The sequence below is a fragment of the Phycodurus eques genome, chromosome 4, assembly GCF_024500275.1.
Source record: "Phycodurus eques isolate BA_2022a chromosome 4, UOR_Pequ_1.1, whole genome shotgun sequence".
NCBI lineage: Eukaryota > Metazoa > Chordata > Actinopteri > Syngnathiformes > Syngnathidae > Phycodurus > Phycodurus eques.
The window spans coordinates 4,571,682-4,597,359 of NC_084528.1; the positions used below are offsets into that span (position 1 = coordinate 4,571,682).

The 25,678-nt window shown below is 40.8% G+C and overlaps 1 protein-coding gene and 1 long non-coding RNA gene across 3 annotated transcripts in view; both read right to left on the bottom strand.

Moving 5' to 3' along the window:
- LOC133401135 (uncharacterized) overlaps positions 1-11,922 on the bottom strand; it is a 98,710-nt gene extending 86,788 nt beyond the window's left edge. For both annotated transcript variants that reach the window (XR_009768381.1, XR_009768380.1), the window contains exon 1: positions 11,801-11,922. This is a non-coding gene — a long non-coding RNA (uncharacterized LOC133401135). The remainder of the gene's footprint in view (positions 1-11,800) is intronic.
- A 3,108-nt stretch (positions 11,923-15,030) lies between these two features.
- cep192 (centrosomal protein 192) overlaps positions 15,031-25,678 on the bottom strand; it is a 72,754-nt gene continuing 62,106 nt past the window's right edge. The window contains 4 exon segments of the mRNA XM_061673701.1: positions 15,031-16,432; positions 24,787-24,845; positions 25,058-25,190; positions 25,437-25,549. Coding sequence (XP_061529685.1) covers positions 16,300-16,432; positions 24,787-24,845; positions 25,058-25,190; positions 25,437-25,549 — 438 coding nt within the window. The 3' untranslated portion in view covers positions 15,031-16,299.

Below are 25,678 nucleotides of genomic sequence, written 5' to 3' on the forward strand. Positions count from 1 at the left end.
CTATTTTTGACATATTATAGTATGGCCTGCACAGCACACAGTCATAGACTACATCAATAATGCACACAACAAAGCCAGAAAACACCCCTGCCTTCAGCAACCGATATGGTAAACACACACACACACACACGTTAGTGAGAGACCCACAGGGGGTGTCTGTGTGTTAATAGTATGTGTTAAATCTTGTGGTTTATGTTGGCAGTCTCCATTGGTTCATTGAATTATCACAGATGAGTTGAGATAACAATAAATCAGCAAAACTTATCAACAAAAAACAATATTTGGTCCCATTGCTACAGAAAAGAGGTACTACAGCCATGATGCCAAATGAAGACAAGAATAACAATGGAAACTCCTGGTGGGTATAGGAAGTCATAATAGCTTAATGTATAGCTATGTCTTTAAAAATGAGCATAACAGTCATTAAAATTTTATTAAGATCGGCTGTATATGACTTCTATGGAACATGTATACATATCTCTCGACAGAGGTGCCTTGACTTATGAGTGTAATTTGTTCCGTGACCACGCTCTTAAGGTACAACACGCTTATCTCAAATCATTTTTCTTCTTCGAAATGAATGGAATTTACATTTCCACATTCCAGCCCCCCATAAAACACCACCACCAACAACAAAATCTTATTTATAGGAAAACATAAGAAAAGTATCACTCTACAGTATTGTACTTAAGGAACATCCAGGAATAATATAACTTAATAGAATGTCAATAATTCCACTGTTTGTTTATCATGATTAATTAATTGTGCGGCTCCTTCTGGTGTGTGGGCTTTGACCGTCAGGGGGCATCATAATACAGACATACATAATATATGAAGAACAGTTTCACAATTAACCGACTGTATAAGCTGCAGCAATAAACTTGTCGTTTTTCGCAGAGGGTGAATATTATGTTGTCTAGCTACATGTTTTGCCCCACCGTTTTCTTTTAAAATATCCGTTGCTTAATGGGTTATAACACAATGCACAATGTTCATTTTGCTTTGAGTTAGCATTAAGCTAGCAAACCTTCCTAAGATAAAGTTATGTGTTGTCACTGATGGTGTAGTGGTACACTCGCCTGACTTTGGTGCAGGCAGCGTGGGTTCAGTTCCCACTCAGCGACGGTGCGAATGTTTGTCCGCGTCTATATGTGCCCTGCGACTGACTGGTGACCAGTACAGGGTGTAGTCCGCCTTTCGCCCGAAGTCAGCTAAGATAGGCTCCAGCACCCAGCGACCCTAACCCGGATAAGCGGTGTTGAAAATGGATGGATGGAAGTTATGTGGTTGTTTTAAATACACAAAGTGTCATTATTTTTGTTTTGTGTTTAGTTCGACAGTAAACTTTAACTGGGAGCGGCAGTAAAGTACTTAAAGCAAGCATTTGGCCTTTTTTAGTAAATTCACTGCCACCATCCAGTGGTCCTATTTAAAATTTTGAAAGCAGGTACTATGAAAGCAATGTTTAATTAATATGCAATCTAACGGTCTGCTGCCTTTTTATGTACATACACGATGCACACAATTTGTCATTCTGCATTTGTTCATTGAAAGTAAACCTTTCTGAGAGTGAAATATTCTGTAATTTAGTTTGTTGTCAAGTTTTCCTGTCACATGTTCATGTGTTGTCTGCTCGTTTGTTTTTTGTCTGCTCCTGTTCTCGTCAGCCCTCGACTTTGTTAACCAATCAGATCCCTCCAGCCAATCCTGTCTTTTCCAGGTGTGCTTCATTGTGTCATCAATTTGTTTGTATTTAGTCCCCTGGGTTTGCCGAGTTGGTGGTATGGTGGCCGACTGGTTAGCACACCTGCCTCAAATCCAGCCTTGTCTGTGTGGAGTTTGCATGTTCTCCCCATACCTGTGTGGGTTTTCTCCAGGTACGCTGGTTTCCTTCCACATTCTAAAAACATGCATGGAAGGTTAATTGAAGACTCTAAATTGTCTGTGTGAACGTGAGTCCAAATGGTTGTTTGTCCATGTGTCCTGCGATTGGCTGGTGCCCAGTTCAGGGCTCTCGCCGGCTCTCGCCCAGAGTTAGCTGAGATAGGCGCCAGCATACCCGTGACCCTCGTGAGGATAAACAGTTCAGAAAATGGATGGATGGATGGATGGATGGATGGATGGATGGATGGATGGATGGATCGTTTGCCGAGTCTGCGTCAGATTATTGTTGTTTCTGCAAGTCATCTTTCTAGTTTTGTCGTGTTTCTTTTTTACTTTGTATCTGGATTTTTGGGACTTTTTTGATTTAGTTACTTAGATTTTACAAACTTCTTTTTTGCTTTTGAAAATAAATAATTTTGTTAAGATTCATCCAGCCTTCCTCCTTGCCTCCCTCCCCTGGGGTCCTCATATTTTTTCACCACCACAAAATCATGACTTATTCCATATTAACGGAGAAAACGTATCAAAATAAATGTTTGTGTTTGTCAGAAACACACATATTTGCGTATATTGATAAGTCATGTTCTCATATTCATGAATTTCACTTTTTTTTTTTAAACTGCTGCTTAGTCTTTGTGGTTAAAAGGAAGCAATGGAACTACTTATCAACTTCTGTTTTTTTAAATTAATCAGTGTGGAGAGTTTTGTCTTGAAGGCTCAGAGATTTGCCAGCCAGGTTACCAAAGACACGAGATAAATGAGGCCAAAAGCATATAACATAACTAAGCCTGAAATAGCAACAATCATGTCCTCCTTTTACTAAATACACTGGTTTCTTTGAAGTCTTAGAAATTAAGCAACTGCCTGAACAAATGGTATATCAACACAATTAAATGTATCCTTTACACAGCTTTTATAAACATTAATTTTCTAGAATCAGAAATATTGCATGTGATTCATACAAAATGTTAATGAAAAATCAATGTTTATTAATTGTTATTTCAATAATCAATCAAAAATAACTGTGATTATGTTTTCCATAATCGCCCAGCCCTACCCTGAACTGGTCACCAGCCAATTGCAGGGCATATATTGACAAACAACCCTTCACACTCACAAATAAATTAAGTCTTCAATTAACCTAAGAAACATGTTTTTTGGAATGTTGGGAGAAGCCTTGCCACAATCTTGAGGAAAACATGCAAACTCCACACAGGCCATGATACAATATGTTATAAAGATGAACACAGCAAGTTAGACTGCAGCTATTTGTTTTCCTCATAGTAACAGAAGCTGGGGAAAATCTCTCATCAAAGTGGAGTCATGGTCAAGGGCATCTTTTATGTAGAATGATGAAACAGAATTGGAAAAATGAAACACCTGGGCCTCTGGGACTTATTTGGTAGTATTACAAATCCGTCCATCCATGAATTTTCAAAAACACTTATTCTGTTCAGGTTCACATGAAAATCAGAGTCTATCCCAGCTGACTTGGGAGGGAAGTGAAGTGGACCTTGGACTAATCAGCAGTCAATCACAGCGCACATTACAAATCTTCAAATCCTAATAAATGGTTGAAATGTTGAATTGCTCATGTCAGAAGAAGCAGCTACACTTTTTTTATAGCCTGTTCAACATGGTTAATGCACTTTTTTTGGAACAGTCACCCAATCACTTCCCTGTGCCCATGTAGACTGACACAAACATTTAATAACGAACAGATCATTTTGCTCTGACTTTTTACTGAAGTGTATCCCAACAGATGCTAGCGCTTGCCCACCAACTTAGATGGGACACTTAAACTGATACAGGTGTGCTCATAAGTTTACATTGGTAGAATTTGGAAGATGTGTACAATTCTTAAAAAGAAACTAGTGATGCACCGAAATTTCGGCCTCCTAAATGTTTTGGCCTTAATTGGCCCAAAAGTGCATTTGCCGTTTCGGACCAAAATACTTTTGTCACGGAAATGAAACGTCCGAAACAGGATGTTGTTTTGACACACGCAAAAAACGTACACTATATTGAAGAAAATAATAATAAATAAATAAAAGCAAAGGTTTATAGCTTGCTGCTTTCCGCTGTTCGGGTACTAAGGGAAAGGCTAGTTGCAAGCTATTATGCGTCGACCCAGCTACCTACGAGCTACAGCTAATGCAGCTAAATATGATGCCGAGCCGCGGAGGCAAACGTCCGGTGTCAGTTTAGCAATAATTCACTAATGATCGTCTCCATGGCAGCGAATAAGCTATACTTCTAACTAGGCTTTCCACGACCAGGATTTTTAGGGGCCGATCAGCGATCAGCAAGTTTAAAAAAACGATAACCGATCACAAGATGATCACCCCCCCATGCTGCGTTGCTTGAACGTGGTGAGCTCCTTGTGTACATTCTTCAGGTACCCGATCAAATTTGTTGTGTTAAAGCATTTAGATGACGTTGCCCACGACGTACTTCAGTTCTACGCACACTGCAAATAAGTTTTGTTTGTCTGAGACACCGCAAAATAGTCCCCACACCGACGACATGTTCTTTCACCGACAAGATTGAAAAAACTTTATTGGCCGTCAGATAGTTACAGTACTGCATCACAAGACATGTGACAAGGCTAAAAATAAACTAGCTTTTGGATTCATACGCGATGGAGACGCGGAGTTAAATGTCTTGTGCAGAGCCGATCGATGACGTCATTGATTGGATCGGCGAATGACGACATGAAAACCGATCAGCCGATCAGCATAAAATGCTAATTATCGGCCGATACCGATCAAACCGATCAGCTCGGGGTAAAGTCTACTTCTAACAAGTGTCATTACAAAAGGAGGACAAGGAGTAATTGACAGGATAAAAACAGGAACCCGTGCCAACTGCTAGGCAATCATGACATGAATTCGCGAAACACCAAAATGAGTGATTGGGTGATACAGTACACTTGTCACATACATAGGTCTGGCTGGAACCGCGTTATAGCAGACAGTAACCAACTTTGAAGCGCAAAATAGCAGGCAAATTAATAAGTGGTCCAGACGCTAGACAGTCACACAGGGACCGGAACCGGAAACCAGAAATTAATTAGTACAACACTGGTAGTCCACTACAATCACTTGGGAAAAGTACATTTATATAATAAATATTTATAATTTAAGATAACCTCTATTAGTCCCACAATGGGGAAATTTGCATCACTTCAGCAGCATATATATATATTTATAGTGGATACGGGAAATACAAAAATAGCATGTAAGAAAAGACATTTGGCTGCAACTCCGTCTGCCATTACAAGGTTGATGCAATAAATACATTAAAAAAAACAAATATTTAAGCCATAATTTATCACCGATTACGATTTCAGAGGAATTATTATGTTGTGAAATTGTGCAGTGTGCGGGATATTTTTTTTATCCTATTATATAATATACTGCAATAACTGTCCCAGGGTAATGTTCTTGACATCATTTCAAAAATATTGCAATTCAGACAAACATTTTCAGTTTAGGTCAAGAATCTTCATTTCAGTGTGGTCACAGAATTTGAATATGCAAGAGCTTCAATTTATGTTGTATCTTCAAAAGGAACTATGGTGCTAAGATGCCAGATATCAGATGTTCTAGTAGGCTGTTCATAACATTTTTCTGCTCTTAAGCACAAGTCTGAAGGTTTTGTGCTAACACTGTCTGGTATTTGAACCGTTCATAATTACTCTCCACCTTGACTAACCCTAGTTCCAGCTAAAGAAAGCATGATGCCGCCATGCCAATGCTTCCCTGTTGGTGTTATTTTGATGATGAGCAGTGTTGTGTTTGGGCCAAACATACCTTCCATGGTTTCATTGGACCATGACACATTTAGGCTTCTGTCTTGCCACCCTATCCCAGAGCCCAGACATATGAAGATGTGAGATTGTTGTCACATGTACTAATCAGCCAATACTTGCCAGAAATTTCTGCAGCGCCTTCAATAGTGCTGTCTGCCTCCCGAGGAGTTTTCTTATCATCTTTTCATCAATTCTGGAGGGACGTCCAGTTCTTATGCCACATAATGTCACTGTTGTGCCATATTTCTTTTTTTACACTTGATGAACACTGTCTTCACTGTGCACCATGCTACTGCATACTCAATGCCTTGAAAATTATTTTTCCCTTTTCTCTTCTAACTGGTACCTGTAAACAATGAGATGCCTCTGATGCCGTGGAGGCTCTCTGGGGACCATGGCTTGTGCTGAAAGATGTGATTTCAAAAATGTCAGGAAAAGCCTACTAGAAAATCTGGACATTATTTGGGGTTCATCAAAGGGGCACTTTAAATGCTGGCAGGTGTGTGCTGACTCACATTTAACAGGAGTTTGAATGTGATAGGTTAATTCAGAACCCAGCCACATTCCCAGTTTTAAGACGATTTTTACTTTTCTTTTTTTTTTTTTCAATTGAGTTGTAAAGGTTATAAGGTCACATTAATAATGGTGGAAAAAGTTTAGAAATGATTTATCTTGGTCTTATTTTATTATTATATCACAAAACCTGACATTTGAACATTGGTGTGTAGATGCAGTCCACCTCCAAATGTATTGGAACGGCAAGGTCAATTCCTGTGGTTTTGTTCTTTACTGAAGACATTTGTGTTTCAGATCAAAAGATGAATATGAGACAAAAGTTCAGAATCCCAGCTTTTATTTCATGGTATTTACATCTAGACGTGTTGAACAACTCAGGACAGAGCACCTTTTCTTTGAAGCCACCCACTTTTCAAGTGAGCAAAAGTATTGGAACAGACATTATTGAATTAACTTAAAGTGAATAACATTTAATATTTAGTAGCATAACCCTTACTTGCAATAACTGAATCAAGCCCATTGACTACACCAGACTGTTGTATTCTTCATTTGAAATGCTTTTGCAGAGCTTTACTGCAGCCTCTTTCAGTTCTTGTTTGTTTCTGGGGCTTTCTCCCTTCGGTCTCCGGTAAAATGTGTGCTCTATTGAGTTAAGGCGCAGTGATTGATTTGGCCAGTATAAGACCTCCCACTTTTTCCCCCGATGAAGTCCTTTGTTGTGTTGGCGGTGTGTTTTGGGTCACTGTCTTGTTGCATGATGAAGCTTCTCCTGATTAGTTGGGATGCATTTTTCTTTAAATTGCCCGACAAAATGGTTTTGTAGACTTCAGAATTTCTGCTGCTACCATCATGAGTTACATCATCAATAAAGACTAGTGAGCCGGTTCCAGAAGCAGCCATGCAAGCCCAAGCCATGACATTACCTCTACCATGCTTCACAGATGAGCTTGTGAGTTTTGGATCACAAACAGATCCTTTCTTTCTCCATACTTTGGCTTTTCCATCACTTTGCTCTCATCATTCCATAAAACTTTATTCCACAATGTTTGTGGCTTATCTGTACTTCTTTGCAAAATCCAATCTGGCCTTGTTTCTTTTTGCTGATGAGTGGTCTGTATCTTGTGGTGTGGCCTGTATATTTCTTCTCCCGAAGTTTTCATCGAACAGTGGATTGTGACACCTTCACCACTGCCCTGTGGAGGTTGGCAGTGATGTCACTGACTGTTGTCTTTGGCTGTTTCTTCACAGCTCTGCACAGCTTTCTGTCATCGACTGCTGTTGATACCCGTGGCCGACCTGTTTGATGTCTGTTGCTCAGTACACCAGTAGTTTCTTTCTTTTTCAGAACATTGCAAATTGTTGTGTAATAGCTCTGATCGAGCTCTCTTCTCTCAGCTTCAAAATGGTTTGTTTTCCTCCCATAGACAGCAATGTGGCCTTCATATTTGCTTAACAGAAAATGCAGTTTTCATAGGTGAAACCCAAAGCCAAAAACAAGCACAGTCTAATGTTTAAGCATTAAATCTAAAAGGCAACACCTGAGCAACTAGAAAGACAATAGTCAGTCACATGTTCCAATACTTTGCTCACTTGAAAAGTGGGTGGCTTCAAACAAAAGGTCCTCTGTCCTGAGTTGTTTAACACATCTAGATGTAAATAGCATAAAAAAAAGTTGGAATTTTGAACTTTTGTCTGATATTTATCTTTTGATCTGAAACCCAAATGTCTTCAGTATACAACAAAAACAAAGGAATTGACCTTGCCGTTCCAATACCTTTGGAGGTGACTGTATCAAGTCAAGATTTTCCACTCACAATTACATCGCCACTGACTCGAAACTGAAACTAGGCTGCCAGCATGGAAGTCAGACGAGTGAACGGCTAAACCATCAGTGACTTAAGTGAATTTTTTTGTAACTATTTTAATCATAACTAATCATGTATACTGATTGACTGTAATCTATATTATTATAAAATATTCTTTTAGTGATTTTCACCTAAAAAATACAAACTAACAATGGCTTAAAGCGTATGAGACAGTGTATGTGTACACAAGCCAGACAAAGGCGCACACTCCGGCGCAGGCTGGCACTTGTCTTTACCCGTCTCGCACTCTCTCTCCAGCAACACAATACAGTCCCATTTGTGTGTCACATGGGCTCGGAGACAGACAAGACAGTATTATCCACAACTGGCTGGATATCAGGTTCTACAGATGTCTGAGTGGGAGAACAGTGCTGTTGAGCGGTGTGTTCGAGTGTGTGTGAGTTCAGGTTAATGTCGACAAGCCTTGTCAAGTCTCACACAATCACCTCAGGAGGTGAGACGCTGCTAATTGGTAAAGGGTGAAACACACACATATAGACAAGTATAAACTAAGACATGAACAAAAAAAACAGACGAGTTGTGAGGCTTATGCACAACCAGCCATCTGAATCAGACAGACTAATATGCTGTATCACTAGTAACAGTCCTCTCTCCAACTTTACCACATCATGATATTTTCTTAATTACATCTTTTTAGATTGTTCATCTATTAGTTGTATTAGATGTGTGCTTGAGATAGCACTATTTCCATCAGATTCAAACTCAATCTACGGAATATTTAAAAAGCAACCAAACAAAGAGTAAAAAAACAATATCTCCTCCTCACATTTTTGGTAGTGGCACCTTGACACGAGTGCCCCAACGTTACTTGGTAGATGTTTTGTTTTCATGTTGCAAGCAAATATTTTAATTATGAGTGAGCGTCAGAAAGCTGCTGCTCGAGTTAAGTGAAAACAAAAGTCGCTGACGCACCTTTAGCTGTTTATTGAAGGAGAGAAACAGTCATACACACAAATGTAAAATTATGGGGCAGACGCCAACACTGAACGAACCACGTGGGAAACGGACAACAAGACTGACTGCAGATCCTGACATCATTCTTTAGGCCATGCCCCTTAAAGGCACACGAATGTAAGACTGTGTGCATGTGTGTGATATTTTCTTCTTAAAAAAGTATACTTTATAAAATCTGTTTATTTAAATTAGTTTATTTGTTGTTTTTATATCTACATTTTACAACACAGAGCTATCTTAAAAAAACATGCAGTGGATAAATGGCATTTAAATTAATTCAAATGGCAAAAATGTAGAAATTAAATTAAAGTAAATTGAATCACAAGATTGGCAATGGAACACTTGTAAATCAAGGTCCCGCTGTAATTTCCACAGATTTTTCTATTCATTTGCTTTTGTAATACATTTGTCAAATTGTAGACACACTTTATGGACACCCTGCATATCTCATTCAGGCAAGCTATTAAAAACGTCTTGGCACAGACATTTATTGGTTCAGAAAAATGTTACGTTTTCGGCAAGATCTAAGATGATATCTCAGAAATGTGATGGATTTGCCGTACAAACATAATAAATAACCCAGTTGGCAATTACATTATGCTGATGAATAGATAAATAGATGACAGTGATAGCATCACAAATTAAAAATCAATTAAAAAAACAGGCTAGCTCGATTGGGATGACATACCTTTTGAATGTCCCTTGGATCCTCATAATTAGGGATGGGAGAGTACTGATATTGGGCCAATACCGGCCTTATTTCAAGGTATTGGGTATTCGAGAAGGGTGCCGATACCAGCCACTGATACTTATAGTGTTGTACCAAGTACCAATACCATACCAAGGTATTTTGACGTCAAAAATAGCACGGTACCAGTTTTTTTTTTTTTTTTTTTTTTGTACCAGTATTTATTTAAAAAAAAAAAAAAAAAAAAAAAAAAACGTATGCAACAGCACTTAATCAAGCCCAGTACACAAACGGCCGACAGTCAGCCAATGACTGCCTGTCATCCGACAAGTTGTGTGCACACGACTGTGTGGGAGACGGGAGAATGAAAATGGTTTCAAACTCCCGACTAGCCAGCAGCGGTGGGACCAAGTCATTGCTTTGCAAGTCACAAATAAGTAAATACATTCCTGGCTAAAAACGTGCAAATGCTTTTAGCCATGACTGTATTGTCTTTGTGTATTATAGTTGGCTAAAAAAAAAAAAATCCTGTCATTATTCTGGCATTTAGCAAATAGAAATAATTTTGGTAATCCTAATTCATCGAAAAAGAAATATTTAGTCTGATTTAGTGTCACAGTCAGAAAAAAACGTGTGTTTTTATATAGTCAATGACTCTATCTGCTGTTCCTGCTGTGTGCACCCTGGCCTCGTAGGGGCAGTGTGGTGCGATGCACGCATGGAGCTAACTCGTTCATTCTTTCATTTTCCGTACCGCTTATCCTCACTGGGGTCGTTCAATGTAAGCTTTAAAAACAAATTATAATAATAAATACAATTAAATAAAAGAGTAGAAGAACATGAACTCATTTTTCACAGATTAGACAGATATATACCCATGTTACAGTACCCATGTTACAGTAAATTACCTGTCTGAATGTGTTACTGCGGCAATATTTGTTATTTGAAGGTAAATCCCCCCCGTGACCAACTGCTGATATTAGCTAGCCGGTCGTCAGGGTTTCCCATTGAATGTTAGCTTTAAACCGACGATTTCTAAAACGATGTCTGTCTATTTCAATATAAAATAAGTGTATTTATTTTTGTTGTGCGCGAAGTTTTGCAGTAAACTCAAACTGGGGTGTCAATAAACAGTTTATATAGGGTTGGAATGGATTTATGGCATTTCAATGGGGGAAATTGATTTAACAGACAAGTACACCAAGTCACCAGCTTGTTAAATTATGAAATTGAAATTGTAAACTTGTTAGTCAACGTAACACTGCATTACCAAATTAAATATTTTTTTGTGTCATGTATTTGTCTGTTGTACTTTTTAAGTGTACAATATTATTTTACGTTTTCTTCATTTGCATTTATTTGGTTTATTTATAGCAGGTGATTAATGATACATTTCTGCCAGAGGGATTCATCGCAGTAGGGTAGCGGTTCTTTTTACCAATGACATTGAAGTACACCAGTTTGTGATTCGCACCCAGGTTACAGGTCACCTATCACTTCCGCTTATGCACGTTTGAAGAAAAATAATAAAATATATTTTTTTTTATTTATTTTTTTTTTTTTTAAAGTTGGTCAGTGCGTGGCTTAAAACGTGTCAAAGCTCAGAATTGAAAGTAAGACGTCAAACTAGCTTCCCAGTTAGCTCGACCATGGATGCATGTCAGCAGTACCGCCAAGCAGAGCCGTGTCGCTCCCCCCACCCCTCCCTCGAGGGCAAAAGCTCGTCCCATCACGGAGGTCACAGACAGCGGGGCAGACCGTTTTGACGCTTCAGGGCAGTAGGAGGACGACGACGCCTATTGGTGCGTTGGCCCCGCTGTGCCCACGCGAGCCAGCTCGAGCCTGCTTCCAGCTCACTTAGCCCTGCTAGCTCGTCCCCAATGTCTGCTGGCGCTCGCTTGCTAAAACTCCGCACGGCAACTTCCACTGGCCCAAAGTCAGACCCGACACCGAGTAGCCTGACTAGCAATTAGCCCCATCGTAGCAGCAGAACCGCAGCACTGCTCCGACATATTACACAGTCATACAATCAAATAAAGGACTAGAAAGTTTCCTTACCTGTACTTAAAAGTCGTCACGCTGCGAGGTGACCGCGTCCCCTTGTGATGCTGGATGTCAAGTTCAGCGACATTACAGTGGCTCCGAGCCCGGGAAAGCAGAACACTACGCAGCTGCCTCCCTGTACATCACACGCCGACGGAAGCCACCTTGTTCGTGGACTTTGGACGACACCTGCAGACATTTTACGGTGTTGCGCGCTGAGGTCTTGACAGAACTGATAGACTTGCTTATTTTCTTCCGGTCATATTGAATTTTTGAAGGTTTGTGTTTTAAAAGAGGATGTGTGTGTGTGTGTGTGTGTGGGGGGGGGGGGGGGGGGTATTTATATTTAAACATAAATACTCATGTTTACAAGTTTATAGTGCCTTTCAGAGCACCTTATTAAGAAACTGAGGATGAACATGACTGCATGTACAAAAAAATGTATATCTTCACAGCTGTCACCACTTCTTTTTCAAAAAGTGTAACATCAAGATTGTCTTCTTTTTAGGAAATGAAGGCTGCAGACCAAAGCAATAGTAACTGGGGGGGGGGGGGGGGATCAATGATACTGTAACTGAAAATCAGATTTCAGAAATTTTATTTTAAGGCAATATCACCCAGCCCCCAGTCAAACATGGAACCAAATTCAAACGCCTCCTGTCATGTATACTATCAAGGCCATCTACAACTACACTCCTCCATATCTGTCTGACCTCCTCCACGTCACCACTCCAGCCCCCGTACCCTCAAGATCCTGTTTTGCACCATGGGAAACAGAGCTTTCAAGCTGATTTGCTCCCCAGTTCCGTAACGCAATGCCGAGTCCTTCCCAGTTTTCAAATCCTAACAACACACCTGTTCAGGATTGCTTACTCTACTCTTGTTGTTGTTGTTGTTGTTGTTGTATATTTGTTATTCTTGTAGTATATACACAAATGTATGGTATGTCACTCTTGATTACTGAACAAAATATACATACAGTGAGTACGGAAAGTATTCAGACCCCCTTATTTATTTTTTTTACTCTTTGTTATATTGCAACCATTTGCTAAAATCATTTAAGTTATTCCCCCCCCCCCCCCCCCCCCCCCCACAATGTACACACAGCACCCCATATTGACAGACAAAAAACGGAATTGTGGAAATATTATTGGATTTATTAAAAAAGAAAAACTGAAATATCACACAGCCATAAGTATTCAGACCCTTTGCTCAGTATTTAGGAAAAGCACCCTTTTGCGCTAACACAGCCATGAGTCTTTTTTGGAATGATGCAACAAGTTTTTCACACCTGGATTTGGGGATCCTTTCCAGTTCTGTCAGGTTGGATGGTGAACATTGGTGCGCAGCCATTTTCAGGTCTCTCCAGAGATGCTCAATTGGGTTTAAGTCGGGGCTCTGGCTGGGCCATTCAAGAACAGTCACGGAGTTGTTCTGAAGCCACTCCTTCATTATTTTAACTGTGTGCTTAGGGTCATTGTCTTGTTGGAAGGTCAACCTTCGGCCTAGTCTGAGGTCTGGAGCACTCTGGAGAAGGAATTCGTCCAGGATATCCCTGTACTTGGCCGCATTCATCTTTCCTTCGATTGCAACCGGTCGTCCTGTCCCTGCAGCTGAAAAACACCCCCACAGCATGATGCTGCCACCACCATTCTTCACTGTTGGGACTATATTGGAGAAGTGATGAGCACTGTGTGGTTTTCTCCACAAATACCGCTTAGAATTAAGCCTAAATAGTTGCATCTTGGTCTCATCAGAAAAGATAATCTTATTTCTCACCATCTTGGAGTCCTGCAGGTGTTTTTTTGTTTTTGGTGTTATGGAGGCCACAGTGCTCTCAGCAGAATTTGTTTCGTAGCCTTGGCCAGATCTGTTCCTTGCCACAATTCTGTCTCTGAGCTCTTCAGGCAGTTCCTTTGACCTCATGATTCTCATTTGCTCTGACATGCACTGTAAGCTGTAAGGTCTTATATAGACAGATGTGTGGCTTTCCTAATCAAGTCCAATCAGTATAATCATACACAGCTGGACTCCAATGAAGGTGTAGAACCATCTCAAGGATGATCAGAAGAAATAAACAGCACACGAGTAAAATATGAGTGTCACCGCAAAGGGTCTGAATACTTATGGCTGTGTGGTATTTCAGTTTTTTGTTTTTTTTAATAAATCTGCAAAGATTTTAACAATTCCATTTTTCTCCTGTCAATACGGGGTGCTGTGTGTACATTAAGGGGGAAAAAAAATACTTAAATGATTTGAGCAAATCGCTGCAATATAAACAGAGTGAAAAATTTAAGGGGGTCTGAATACTTTCCGTACCCACTGTATATACAATGTGCATGTTATTAACAATGCCCAAATAAAGGTGATGAGATTTGCATTTACTGAAGAAACAAAGTACTCCACGGCAGAAATACACCCTGGATTTGTCGCCAGTCAATCACAGGGCACATATAGACAAACTTTCATACATACTGGTCATTTAAAAATCTTCAATTAACCTATCATGCAATGTTTTTGGTGTGTGAGGAAGTCAGAGTATCCAGCAAAATGTAAGTAAAAAGGAAAACAGGCTGGATGAAACTCCACACAGGAAGACCGAATGAGAGATCCGACACCCAACCCTGAAAGGTCCCGTATTTTGCCAAACCAACTTTTTCTAGTATTTGAAGTAATATTGGGTCAGTGGTGCCTCAGTAAACATGTCAATTGTGAATTAAAATCATCCACGCTTTCCTGAGTCCCAGATGTTTTTCTGCCTAGAGGCCTGAAATCAGGCCATTCGAATTTCTCAGGCTGATCTATGTCACAAGAGCGATCTCCGCCTACCTCTCCGCTCCCGAGCCAGCGCTGTCAACATAAACACGTGCGCTCACAAGTAGGCTTCCTACACAGAGGCAACCAATCAGAGGAACGGGGGCGGTCTTAACCAAAAATGGACAAAGTGGAGACAAAACTGGGTCAAAACAGAAGTAGCTGTCAGAGGGGCCTTTTCTGGACACTCATATGACAAAACAAAGGAATTTTTTTAAAAATGAAACGCACACTTTTTTACAAAGTCCATGTAAGAGAGTCACTCTATGGGGGTCTTAATAGCCAAAATACAGTATGAGACCTTTAAGAATCAACGGAGATCAACCCGATCTCTAGACTGAGGCAGATGCTCGAACAACTACACACATTATAGGTAATAGGTCAATAATTGAATATCCAGAGGCATGGGTGTTTACTAAAAAAATTTATTTAAATATACACAATATATTACACATTGCATTTAAAGATTGCGCAAATTATGAATCAATGAATGCTAGATAGGCATTACCAGATATTGTAGGTAGCACCACAGCCTTCACCTTGAAATTCACTATACAGACAAGTAAATTGTGCACTGGTCAAAGGTGTGTGGAATCGAATTTTTTTAACAGAACTTCCTAATGTTCACATACAGCACCTATGCATTTTAAGCTACTAAAAAACAGACAATACTCTGTGTGGAGTGCTTATTTTTGCGAGTGGAAAAGTAACGAACACAGCTTTGCCATGGTAACTCCATTAAGCAGGTCAAAACAACTGTCCAGTCTAACCCCAACGGACGAAACCCTCAAGTACTTAACAATCATTAACCAAACGTGTTACTGTGAGCTGATCCCAAACCATCATCATGGATGAACTGAGTACATGTGGATTTTTTGGAATAGTGTTCTAAATATTGCTGGGTAGACAACATACGGTAATCAAATGCCACGTGCAAATAAGTTATGGATGTTTCCCATTATGTGAGCCCTTCTATGCCATCTGCATAGAAAGAGGCTGAAAACTCTTCAGACTTAAAGTTGAGTGTGCCTGCTGGGTAGGGGGTGGGGGTAACCTGTCCTTTAATGTGCCGTGTCCTTATTATCACCATGAGTTGACTACAGAAGTTAACTAGAGTAAAACAGACATGACATTGTGTAGCCAGTCCAAAAACGAATATCCCTCCAGGCATGATGCCATACTGGGTACAAAGGCATTCCTCTAACACCATTTCCATATAAGACAAATTATATCCTCGATGTATTTCAACGAGTGCTTCCTCTGTGGCAACAAAAATGCATCTTGTGACATTAGTTATAGCAGATCTGATAAAAGTAAAGTAACACTTCATTTATTCCGATTGACAAAAATTAATAGCCTGAAATACAAATGTTGCACACTAACTTAAAACAAAAATACAAATAATAATAATAATAATAACAAAATAATAAAATAAAAAAAAGCTTCGCGCACGTTTACAGGTTTTCTCAGCTGGATGGCAAGAGATAGGTCAGAGTTAATACTCAGCTTCTATTCATCTCAAATCTTGCTATAGCTTGTGCGAGTACAACCATGATGGAGGATTTTTGACCGGGGCTCGTAGATGTCCCAATGCAGTCTTCACATTTCCTGTCAGGAAGGTGTTGACAGACAGGAATGTCCTAAAAAAGCCAGGCAGTCCATTCGCACGAGGTGTCGAAGGAGGGTGGTAGCTGATAAATTCAAGGCAGTGCCTCACCAGTCAGCTGCACAACCAGACTTCCATTTGTTTCTGACTGGATGAGCAGCAAGCCAGCGTGTCTGCCTGCAGTGCTCGGCTTGAACTGAACAGGCAGTTTCAGATAGTGTTGGGATCTAATGGGTGGAAAATAAAAATATGCAGTCAGGCAACCAAAATTCACTGAGGTTTAAATACAGAAATAACCTAACTTTGCACTACACAAATGTAACTAGATCCTTTTTCATAGATATAAGACTGGAAAAGATGTTGACAATTTCAAATTGTTTTGAAGGAAGGTTGAGCTTGAGGTCATTGTTGATGTCTTTTGATCAAACTGTGGTTTGAGTCTCGGTGGCTACAAAGGATGTCTTGTTTTGTTGTTTAAAACCAAATTGAGCTGGAAATTCTCCATCATCCATCAAATTTCTCCATTTTATCTTAAAGGACCTATGTGGTCTTCATGGTCTATATTTCACCAACAAGTTCTCGATGTATTTTTTGCTCAAGAAAATGCTCCTGGCAGGCTTTTCCAATAATAGCAATCCTTTTTGGACCAACTGTGAAATTACAAATAGTATTTGATTTGCCCCTTTTTCATCTCCAAAATCAACACACCCCCATGTCTTGGTGTGACGTCGAGGTCAGAAGCGGAGACCAAATTCACTGAATAGCTGGTGTGGAAGAAGGAATGTACTATACTATAAAATGGCAGTAATTAGTCATATTTTATATATTGTCGATGCTGGGTGTAATCCCCCACCACCTAAAAAATTATAACTTTTTTGGAGGGGAGGGGAGAATAAGACTGGTGACACTGCATAGTTGGTGTTGGAGAAAGAATGTACTATACTATAAAGTGGCAGTAATAACTCATATTTTATATATCGTAGCTGTCGAGTGGAATCCACTACGCCAGTTTCGCTCTGTCTCTGAGAGAGAGAGCGAGAGAGAGAAAACACAGGGGTGCTAATGCAGAGTTTTATCTCCAGTCGCATTGATTACTGTAATGCACCCCCTAAAAATATATTTATAACTTGCAACTACTGCAGATTTTAGCAGCCCATCTGCTGACGAGGACCAGAAAGACAGATCAACGTACTCCAGTTTTAGAGGCCCTGCAGTTGCTCCCTGTGTCTTTCAGGGTCGATTTTAAGGTTCTTTAATTAATTTATAAAACGCTTCATGGTCTTGGCCCTTCTTATCTTGAAGACCTTTAATCATATCAAACATCGCAGCTCCTCATGTCCTCCAGTACTGGCCTTTTAGCAATACCCAGAGTCAGTTCTAAGACCCACTACGGCCTCCGTCGATGTTTGTGTCTTATCGGTAGCCTTGTGAAGCACTGTGTTGCTTTTTAAGAATGAAAGGTGCAATACAAATAAAGGTTTGATTGACTGATTGATTATACCTTATAATGCTGTCATATATATATCATTGCACTATCATATGAACAACAGCCCGCGGCCCAAAATTATGTTCAATCGACAATCGCTAATAGGATAAACCCCCCCTATTTATAGTGTCATCATTAAAATGATACAAACCAGACATGCAAACACCAAAAGCATGAAAAAGGTGACAAAAAAAAATAAAATAAAAAGATTGCAGGGAAGTCTGGGGGAATCCCACAGGCCCCTGCAGATAATCTTTTAGATTTTAGCATAAATTAAGCGAGGAAGACTCTGAAGAGTGCAATAAGACAAAATAAAACAATTATTTAAACCGCTCAAGTTCATGTTGATGTACAATTGTAAGATTAAAAGTAAATGTGCCTAATTTCTTTGCTTTTTTGTTTTGGCCTCCAATTTCAGCCAAGCCCATCTCCACCTGCACCTGATGCCTGCTTCAAGCTGTGCCACATGAATAGCATTCCCCTCATTAAGCACTCTCATTCTGGAAAATAATTGACTAAAATATTAAGTACAGTATTTTTCTGTTTCTATTGGCCATTTCTGAATTTGAAGTTAGTTCATTCTGTGTTGTGACAATCCGTAACATCGCGCCGTCGCTTAATACAATTAACATTGACATTATTGGACTAATTAGATAATTATATATATTAGATAATGTGCGTTTCCTAATTAATACAAGATGTACGAGCGAACCAGCTCTTGTTGCCGATGTCACGTGTGCTTCGCTGTTCTGCTGGGACTACAACCCACAGCACCTCAAAGCGAAAATACAAAAGATCAGTGCAACAAATATGACACTGGCAGATCTGAGGAGGAAAAATGTTGCTTAAATGTAAGAGTAGCAATAGAGGATGTCCGCTCCAGATGTGGGTAGAGTAGGCAAATATTGTACTCAAGTAAGAGTAGTTACTTGACAATAATGTGACTCAAGTAAAAGTAAACAGTAGTCCTCCAAACAAATTACTTGAGTAAGAGTAGAGTACACAGTGAAATAATAACTCAAGTACAGAGTAAATAGTGAGTAATTTCAGATTTTTTTTTAAACCACAGCATAAACAAAAATAAAAAAACATGAATGTGCAAATTCTGATGTTGCTGTGTATGCATGCACAGCCAAAACTACAACAAAACATCTGCAATTTACTGCACAGTAAGTAAAATGCGAGTGCATGGATGGTGGATATGTGGATTGGATCTAGCTGCCATGCGTTCAAAGAGTACGAAACAGCCTATGACGACAGCAACAGCGACCCCCCAAGGAACAACATTGGATCAATACATTCACGGAAATGGCCTATTTTGAGGTCAAAACGGCAGATTTCGCCAAAAGAAGACTGATTTACATGTATGACAAACATGGCAGGTGCCATATCCTTGCAAGCCTCACGTAACTGATCTTCAATGGAGAGAAAAATGTTTTGGTCCATAAAATCCTAAATACCGGGCCGATTGTTCTGATATTTTTAGAGGTGGACGTGGGCATAAAATCGGAATGTACTCGTAAATTTTGGTGAAGATTAGCCGGCATTTCTGGACATACAGCGACGTAACGCTTTTTTGGCCAGGAGAACGATTCCCTCTTCATCCGACGTTATGATACAGCAAGCCTAAGTCTGCGTCTGTGACAGATTGTCACCTACAGAAACACTTTGTGATGTAAAGGAACTCTATTGGGATATCTTGGAGGCATTTGTGGTGTAAGGAATACAAAATAGACCTGACGAAAGCAGTGTAAAAATGCAGAAATGAATTTGCAAATCATTTCCTCACATTGGATGCTCAACTTTGCTGGTGAAGGAAACGGGTGATGAAGAAGTGATGGGTAAGGTTGGCATCCGGGAAAGGAATTTGGAGGGACAGATGGTGGTCGACTTGGCAAAAATGATTGAAATGGCTGTAGTGAACATTTTTTTCCAGAAGAGGCAGGAACATAGGGTGACCAACAAGAGCGGAGGTAGAAGCACACAAGTGGATTACATCTTGTGCAGATGATGTAATCTGAAGGAGGTTACCGGCTGTTAGGTAGTGGGTGGGGAGAGTGTGGCTGCACAGCATAGGATGGTGGTAGGTAAGATGACTCCGGTGGTGGGGAGGAAGATTAAGAATGTAAAGGCAGAGCAGAGAATCATGTGGTGGAAGCTGAGAAAGGAAGAGTGTTGTGCAGCTTTTCGAGAAAAGGTGAAACAGGCTCTCGGTGGACAGGAGGAACTTTCAGAAGACTGGACAACTACAGCCAAGGTGATCAGAGAGACAGGCAGGAGAGTACTTGATGTATCTTCTGGTAGGAAAGGGGAGAAGGAGACTTGGTGGTGGAACCTCAAAGTACAGGAAATCATACAAGGTAAGAGGTTAGCTAAGAAGACGTGGGACACAGAGGACTGAGGAGAGGAGAAAGGAATACATGGAGATGCGAAACAGGGCGAAGGTAGACGTGGCAAAGGCCAAACAATAGGCAGATGATGCATGTATGCCAGGTTGGATACTAAGCATCTAGGAGAGGTGGTTGTGGAGTTTTTGACCAGCTTGTTCAACAGAATTCCAGCAGGTTAGAAGATGCCTGAGGCATGGAGGAGAAAGTGGTGTCCATTTTTAACAACAAGGGTGCTGTGCAGAGCTGTGGGAACTATAGAGGAATAAAATTGATGAGCCACAGAATGAAGTTATGGGAAAGAGTACTGGAGGCTAGACTCAGGACAGAAGTGAGTATTTATGAGCAACAGTGTGGTTTCATGCTGAGGAAGAGTACCACAGATGCATTTTTGCCTTGAGGGTGTTGATGGAGAAGTACAGAGAAGGTCAGAAGGCGCTACATTGTGTCTTTGTAGATCAAGAGAAAGCCTATGACAGGGTACCCAGAGAGGAACTGTGGTAATCCATCCAAGATATTTAATGTTCAAACTGATAAAAGGTATTGTTTTTAGCAAATAGTCATTTACTTAGAATTTCATGCCTGCAACACGTTTCAAAAAAGCTGGGACAGGTGGCAAAAAAGAAAGTTGAGGAATGCTCATCAAACACCTGTTTGGAACATCCCACAGGTGAACAGGCTAATTGGGAACAGGTGGGTGCCATGATTGGGTATAAAAGGAGCTTCCCTGATTTGCTCAGTCATTCACAAGCAAAGATCACCTCTTTGTGAACAAATGCGTGAGAAAATAGTCGAACAATTTAAGGACAATGTTCCTCAATGTACAATTCCAAGGAATTTATGTTTTTTATCATCTACGGTCCATATCACCAAAAGGTTCAGAGAATCTGGAGAAATCACTGAACGTAAGCGGCAAGGCCGAAAACCAACATTGAATGACCGTGACCTTCGATCCCTCAGACGGCACTGCATCAAAAACCACATGGGCTCAGGAACAGAAAACCAATGTCAGTAAATACAATTCAGCGCTACATCCGTAAGTGCAACTTGAAACTCTACTATGCAAAGCAAAAGCCATTTATCAACAACACCCAGCAACGCCGCCAGCTTCTCTGGGCCCGAGCTCATCTAAGATGGAGTGATGCAAAGTGGAAAAGTGTTCTGTGGTCTGACGGGTCCACATTTCAAATTGTTTTTGGAAATTGTGGACGTCGTGTCCTCCAGGCCAAAGAGGAAAATAACCATCTGGACTGTTATGGAGGCAAAGTTCAAAAGCCAGCATCTGTGATGGTATGGGGCTGTGTTAGTGCCAATGGCATGTGTAACTTACACATCTGTGAAGGCACCATTAATGCGAAAAGGTACATACAGGTTTTGGAGAAACATATGCTGCCATCCAAGCGACGTCTTTTTTATTTACGCCCCTGCTTATTTCAGCAAGACAATGCCAAACCACATTCTGCAGGTGTTACAACAGCGTGGCTTCGCAGTAAAAGAGTGCGGTTACTAGACTGGCCTGCCTGCAGTCCAGACCAGTCTCCCATTGAAAAGGTGTGGCACATTATGAAGCGTAAAATACGACAACGGAGACCCCGAACTGTTGAACAGGTGAAGCTGTACATCAAGCAAGAATGGGAAAGAATTCCAACTACAAAGCTTCAACAATTAGTGTCCTCAGTTCCCAAACGTTTATTGAATGTTGTTAAAAGAAGAGGTGATGTAACACAGTTGTAAACATGACCCTGTCCCAGCTTTTTTGGAACAGGTTGCAGCCATAAAATTCTAAGTTAATGATTATTTTCTAAAAACTATAAAGTTTATCACTTTGAACATTAAATATCGTCTTTGTAGTGTATTCAATTTAATATAGGTCAAACATGATTTGCAAATCATTGTATTCTGTTTTTATTTAGGTTTAACACAACATCCCAACTTCATTGGAATTGGGGCTGTATTTACTCAATATAAATGTTAAGTATTCATGAGCAAATGAGTGTGTTTGGTTCAAGCAAGTTAAAATCTTTTCATTCTAAGTGTACGTCCAGTATTGTTCACTGAGAATAAACTGGTTGTATGTTCACTTTTTCCCGTAAGTAGAGTTAACTATACCAGTGGATTTTTAAGTCATTTAGTTCGATGTTACAAATAGCTTAACTACCAGGTAAATTTCTACATACATTTACACACAGAAACAAATTACTGAGATTCAAAGGGGCCTTGGTTTCACATCAGAAGGCTCTATGTCCAGGGAACCAATCAGGACCCCTACTACCAGGGTCATGTGACCTTCAGTGAAGCTGGTGTACAAAAACATATTGGTCAAAATGAGAAAGCAGTTTTGTGAAACCAGTACAGTACTCGCTGCCATTGATGGCTTTAGAAGTAAAATATCCATGGTAACTGGGAGGGCTGGCAGTTGAATGAGTTAATATTCATACCTTTACTTCAAAAAGTTGATCAGACAAATTAAAATGTTACCATTGACTGAAACTCTTGTTTAGGTTTTTTTTTTTTTTTTTTTTTTTTTTAAAACAACTGATAGCCAGAACTCGCTGATCCTGATAATGAGTGAAAACATGTAAAGCATCAGGTCCTACGTTTGACAGAACTTGCTGACCAACGGTGAGTCATGTTTCTCCGAAGCACAACGTTCTATCTCCTGTTTTAACTTCTAATATCTCTTAGCCTACAAAAATTTGATTTATGGTTACAATTTTTAAAGGTACAAATATACAGTCAATAATTATTCCACAAAGATGATTAGGGATAAATCTCTAAACATGAGAGATCGTACAAGTGAATTCTTCAAGCTCCATTTTCTCCAACTGAGGAAATGTGCACATAGAAACAGTAAAACAGCAACTTTTAAAAAGGATAAATGTGTCGCACTACATTATTTCTACATCTACATGTTTGTACAAGAGTAGGCATAAAAATAATATAAATGTATTGGTGTACATGGCCGTTAGTCAGTGCAGCAGGTATCCTCAATTTTATTTTCTTTTAATTTTTTTATTTTTTTAAATAAAGCTTTATATGTACAATCAAGGTTGCCTTTCTGGCCTGTGGTAGGAGGAAGCAGTGCACCATCAACACTGTGTATTGTGGGGATGCAGCGCTGTTGACCTCGACTCGGGACGTTGTGAGCCGGTGGGGAGAATACTGCAAAGACCTCCTCAATTCCACCAACACGCCTTTCCATGAGGAAGCAGTCTGGGTTCGCTGAGGCGGGCTCTCCTATCTTTGGGGTAGAGGTCACCGAGGTGGTTAAAAAGCTCCTCGGTGGCAGGGCCCCGAGGGTGGATGAGATTCGCCCAGAGTTCCTAAAGGCTCTGGATGTTGTGGAGCTGTCCTGGTTGACACGCCTCTGCAACATCGCGTGGGCATTGGGGATCTTGCCTCTGGATTGGCAGACCGGGTGGTGGTCCCCCTTTTTAAGAAGGGGGACCGGAAGATGTGTTCCAACTACAGGGGGATCACACTCCTCAGCCTCCCTGGGAAGGTCTATTCAGGGGTGCTGCAGAGGAGGGTCCGTCGGAAAGTCAAATCTCAGATTCAGGAGGAGCAGTGTGGTTTGCGTCCTGGCCGTGGAACAGCGGACCAGCTCTTCACTCTTGGCAAGGTCCTCGAGGGTGCATGGGAGTTCGCCCAACCAGTCTACATGTGTTTTGTGGACTTGGAGAAGGCGTTCAACCATGTCCCTCGGGGGTCCTGTGGGGGGGTGCTTCAGGAGTATGGGGTACCGAACCACCTAATATGGGCTATTCGGTCCCTGTATGACCGGAGTCAGAGTTCGGTCCGCATATCCGGCAGTAAGTCGGACCCGTTTCCGGTGAGGGTTGGACTCCGCCAAGAGTGCCCTTTGTCACCGATTCTGTTCATAACTTTTATGAATTTCAGAATTTCAAGGCACAGCCGAGGCATAGAGGGTGTCCGGTTTGGCGGACTCAGGACTGCATCTCTGCTTTTTACAGATGATGTGGTTTTGTTGACTTCATCAAGCCGAGGGAAGAATGAGGGAAGAATGGAACGTGAGATCGACAAGCGGATCGGTGGAGCGTCTGCAGTGATGTATCGGTGTGTTGTGGTAAAGAAGGAGTTGAGCCAAAAGGCGAAGCTCTCGATTTACCGATCTATCTATGTTCCTACCCTCACCTATGGTCACGAGCTGTGGGAGATCCCGGATACAAGCGGCCGAAATTAGTTTCCTCCGCAGGGTGTCCGGGCTCTCCTTTAGAGATAGGGTGAGAAGCTCGGTCATCCGGGAGGATCTCAGACTAGAGCCGCTGCTCCTCCACATCGAGAGGAGGAAGATTAGGTGGATGTGGCATCTGATTTGGATGCCTTCCGGACGCCTCCCTGGTGAGGTGTTCCGGGCACATCCCACCGGGAGGAGACCCCGGGGATGACCAAGGACACGCTGGAGAGACTACGTCTTTCGGCTGGCCTGGGAATGCCTCGGGATCCCCACGGAAGAGCTGGATGAAGTGGCTGGGTAGAGGGAAGTCTGGGCGTCCCGGCTAAAGCTACTGCCCCCGCGATCCGACCTCAGATAAGCGGTAGAAAATGGATGGATGGATGGAGGTTGCTCAACAAAACAGTCAAAAGGTTAGCTCAAATAAAACAGTTTACTGTCTTTTGAATGAAACCAAGTTAATCTTGAAAACAAAATGCTTTCCTGCCAGGGATTAATGACTATTTGACTCACCTCAGGGAATATTTGGAATGCTTGATGTGGAAGGGCTCCCTAGGGTTTACAAACCTCAGCTGCAAGTCAATTTGAGAAACCACACATCAAATGTCAAATCCGTGCAAAACACTATAACTGCAAGTGCTTCGTACAATTATTTATTAAATCAATCTGCACAAACAAATTAGTCATGTTATTGTTGTGAGCATGAAGTTCTAACAATTACTACGTCTAAAAACCGAACTCAAAACAAGGCAGTATACTGTCATTAGTTTAGGGCATACCTCACCTCATGTGTGTTGGGTGAGTTGTTGCGGATGTTGACCTTCAGAGAGCTGAACTCGCCAATTCGCGTATCAGGGAAAGTATAAACATCCTGAGGCGTATAAACACCCCTCCATACTGCTTCCTCCTGGTTGACACTGTATAATTAAGAGAAAAAATGTCTAACTACCTGAAACACAATAATTGATTGTGATATCTAAAAAAAGCAACATTTGCAATATAAATTGAGGATCTGTGAAAGAGAGCAGCTACTGTTATTCGCTTCAGTTGGGGGTCTGACCAAAGCCACCAATTAATTCCAGCCACACCAAACAACCTCAAGTGATCACAATCTTTATTGAACATTAACTTGAAGTGTATAATCACAGCTTAGTAGCTCATACCTGGTTTTGCTTGTGGAAACTTCAGCTTTCTTCCTTGTCTTAATTGTGGTCTCTGTTTTTACCAAAGAACAATCTCCTTCCTGAAGGCCTTCTATTGGTCCAAAGTTGATCCCCTACAGACACAGATGAACATAGGATCACTTCCTTCAAATGTCAATACTGCAGACTAGCAAAAAAGGAGGCATCTTGCCACCATTTAATTACCCAGTAAAATGTAACCTGGATTATTCACACCTTTTGCC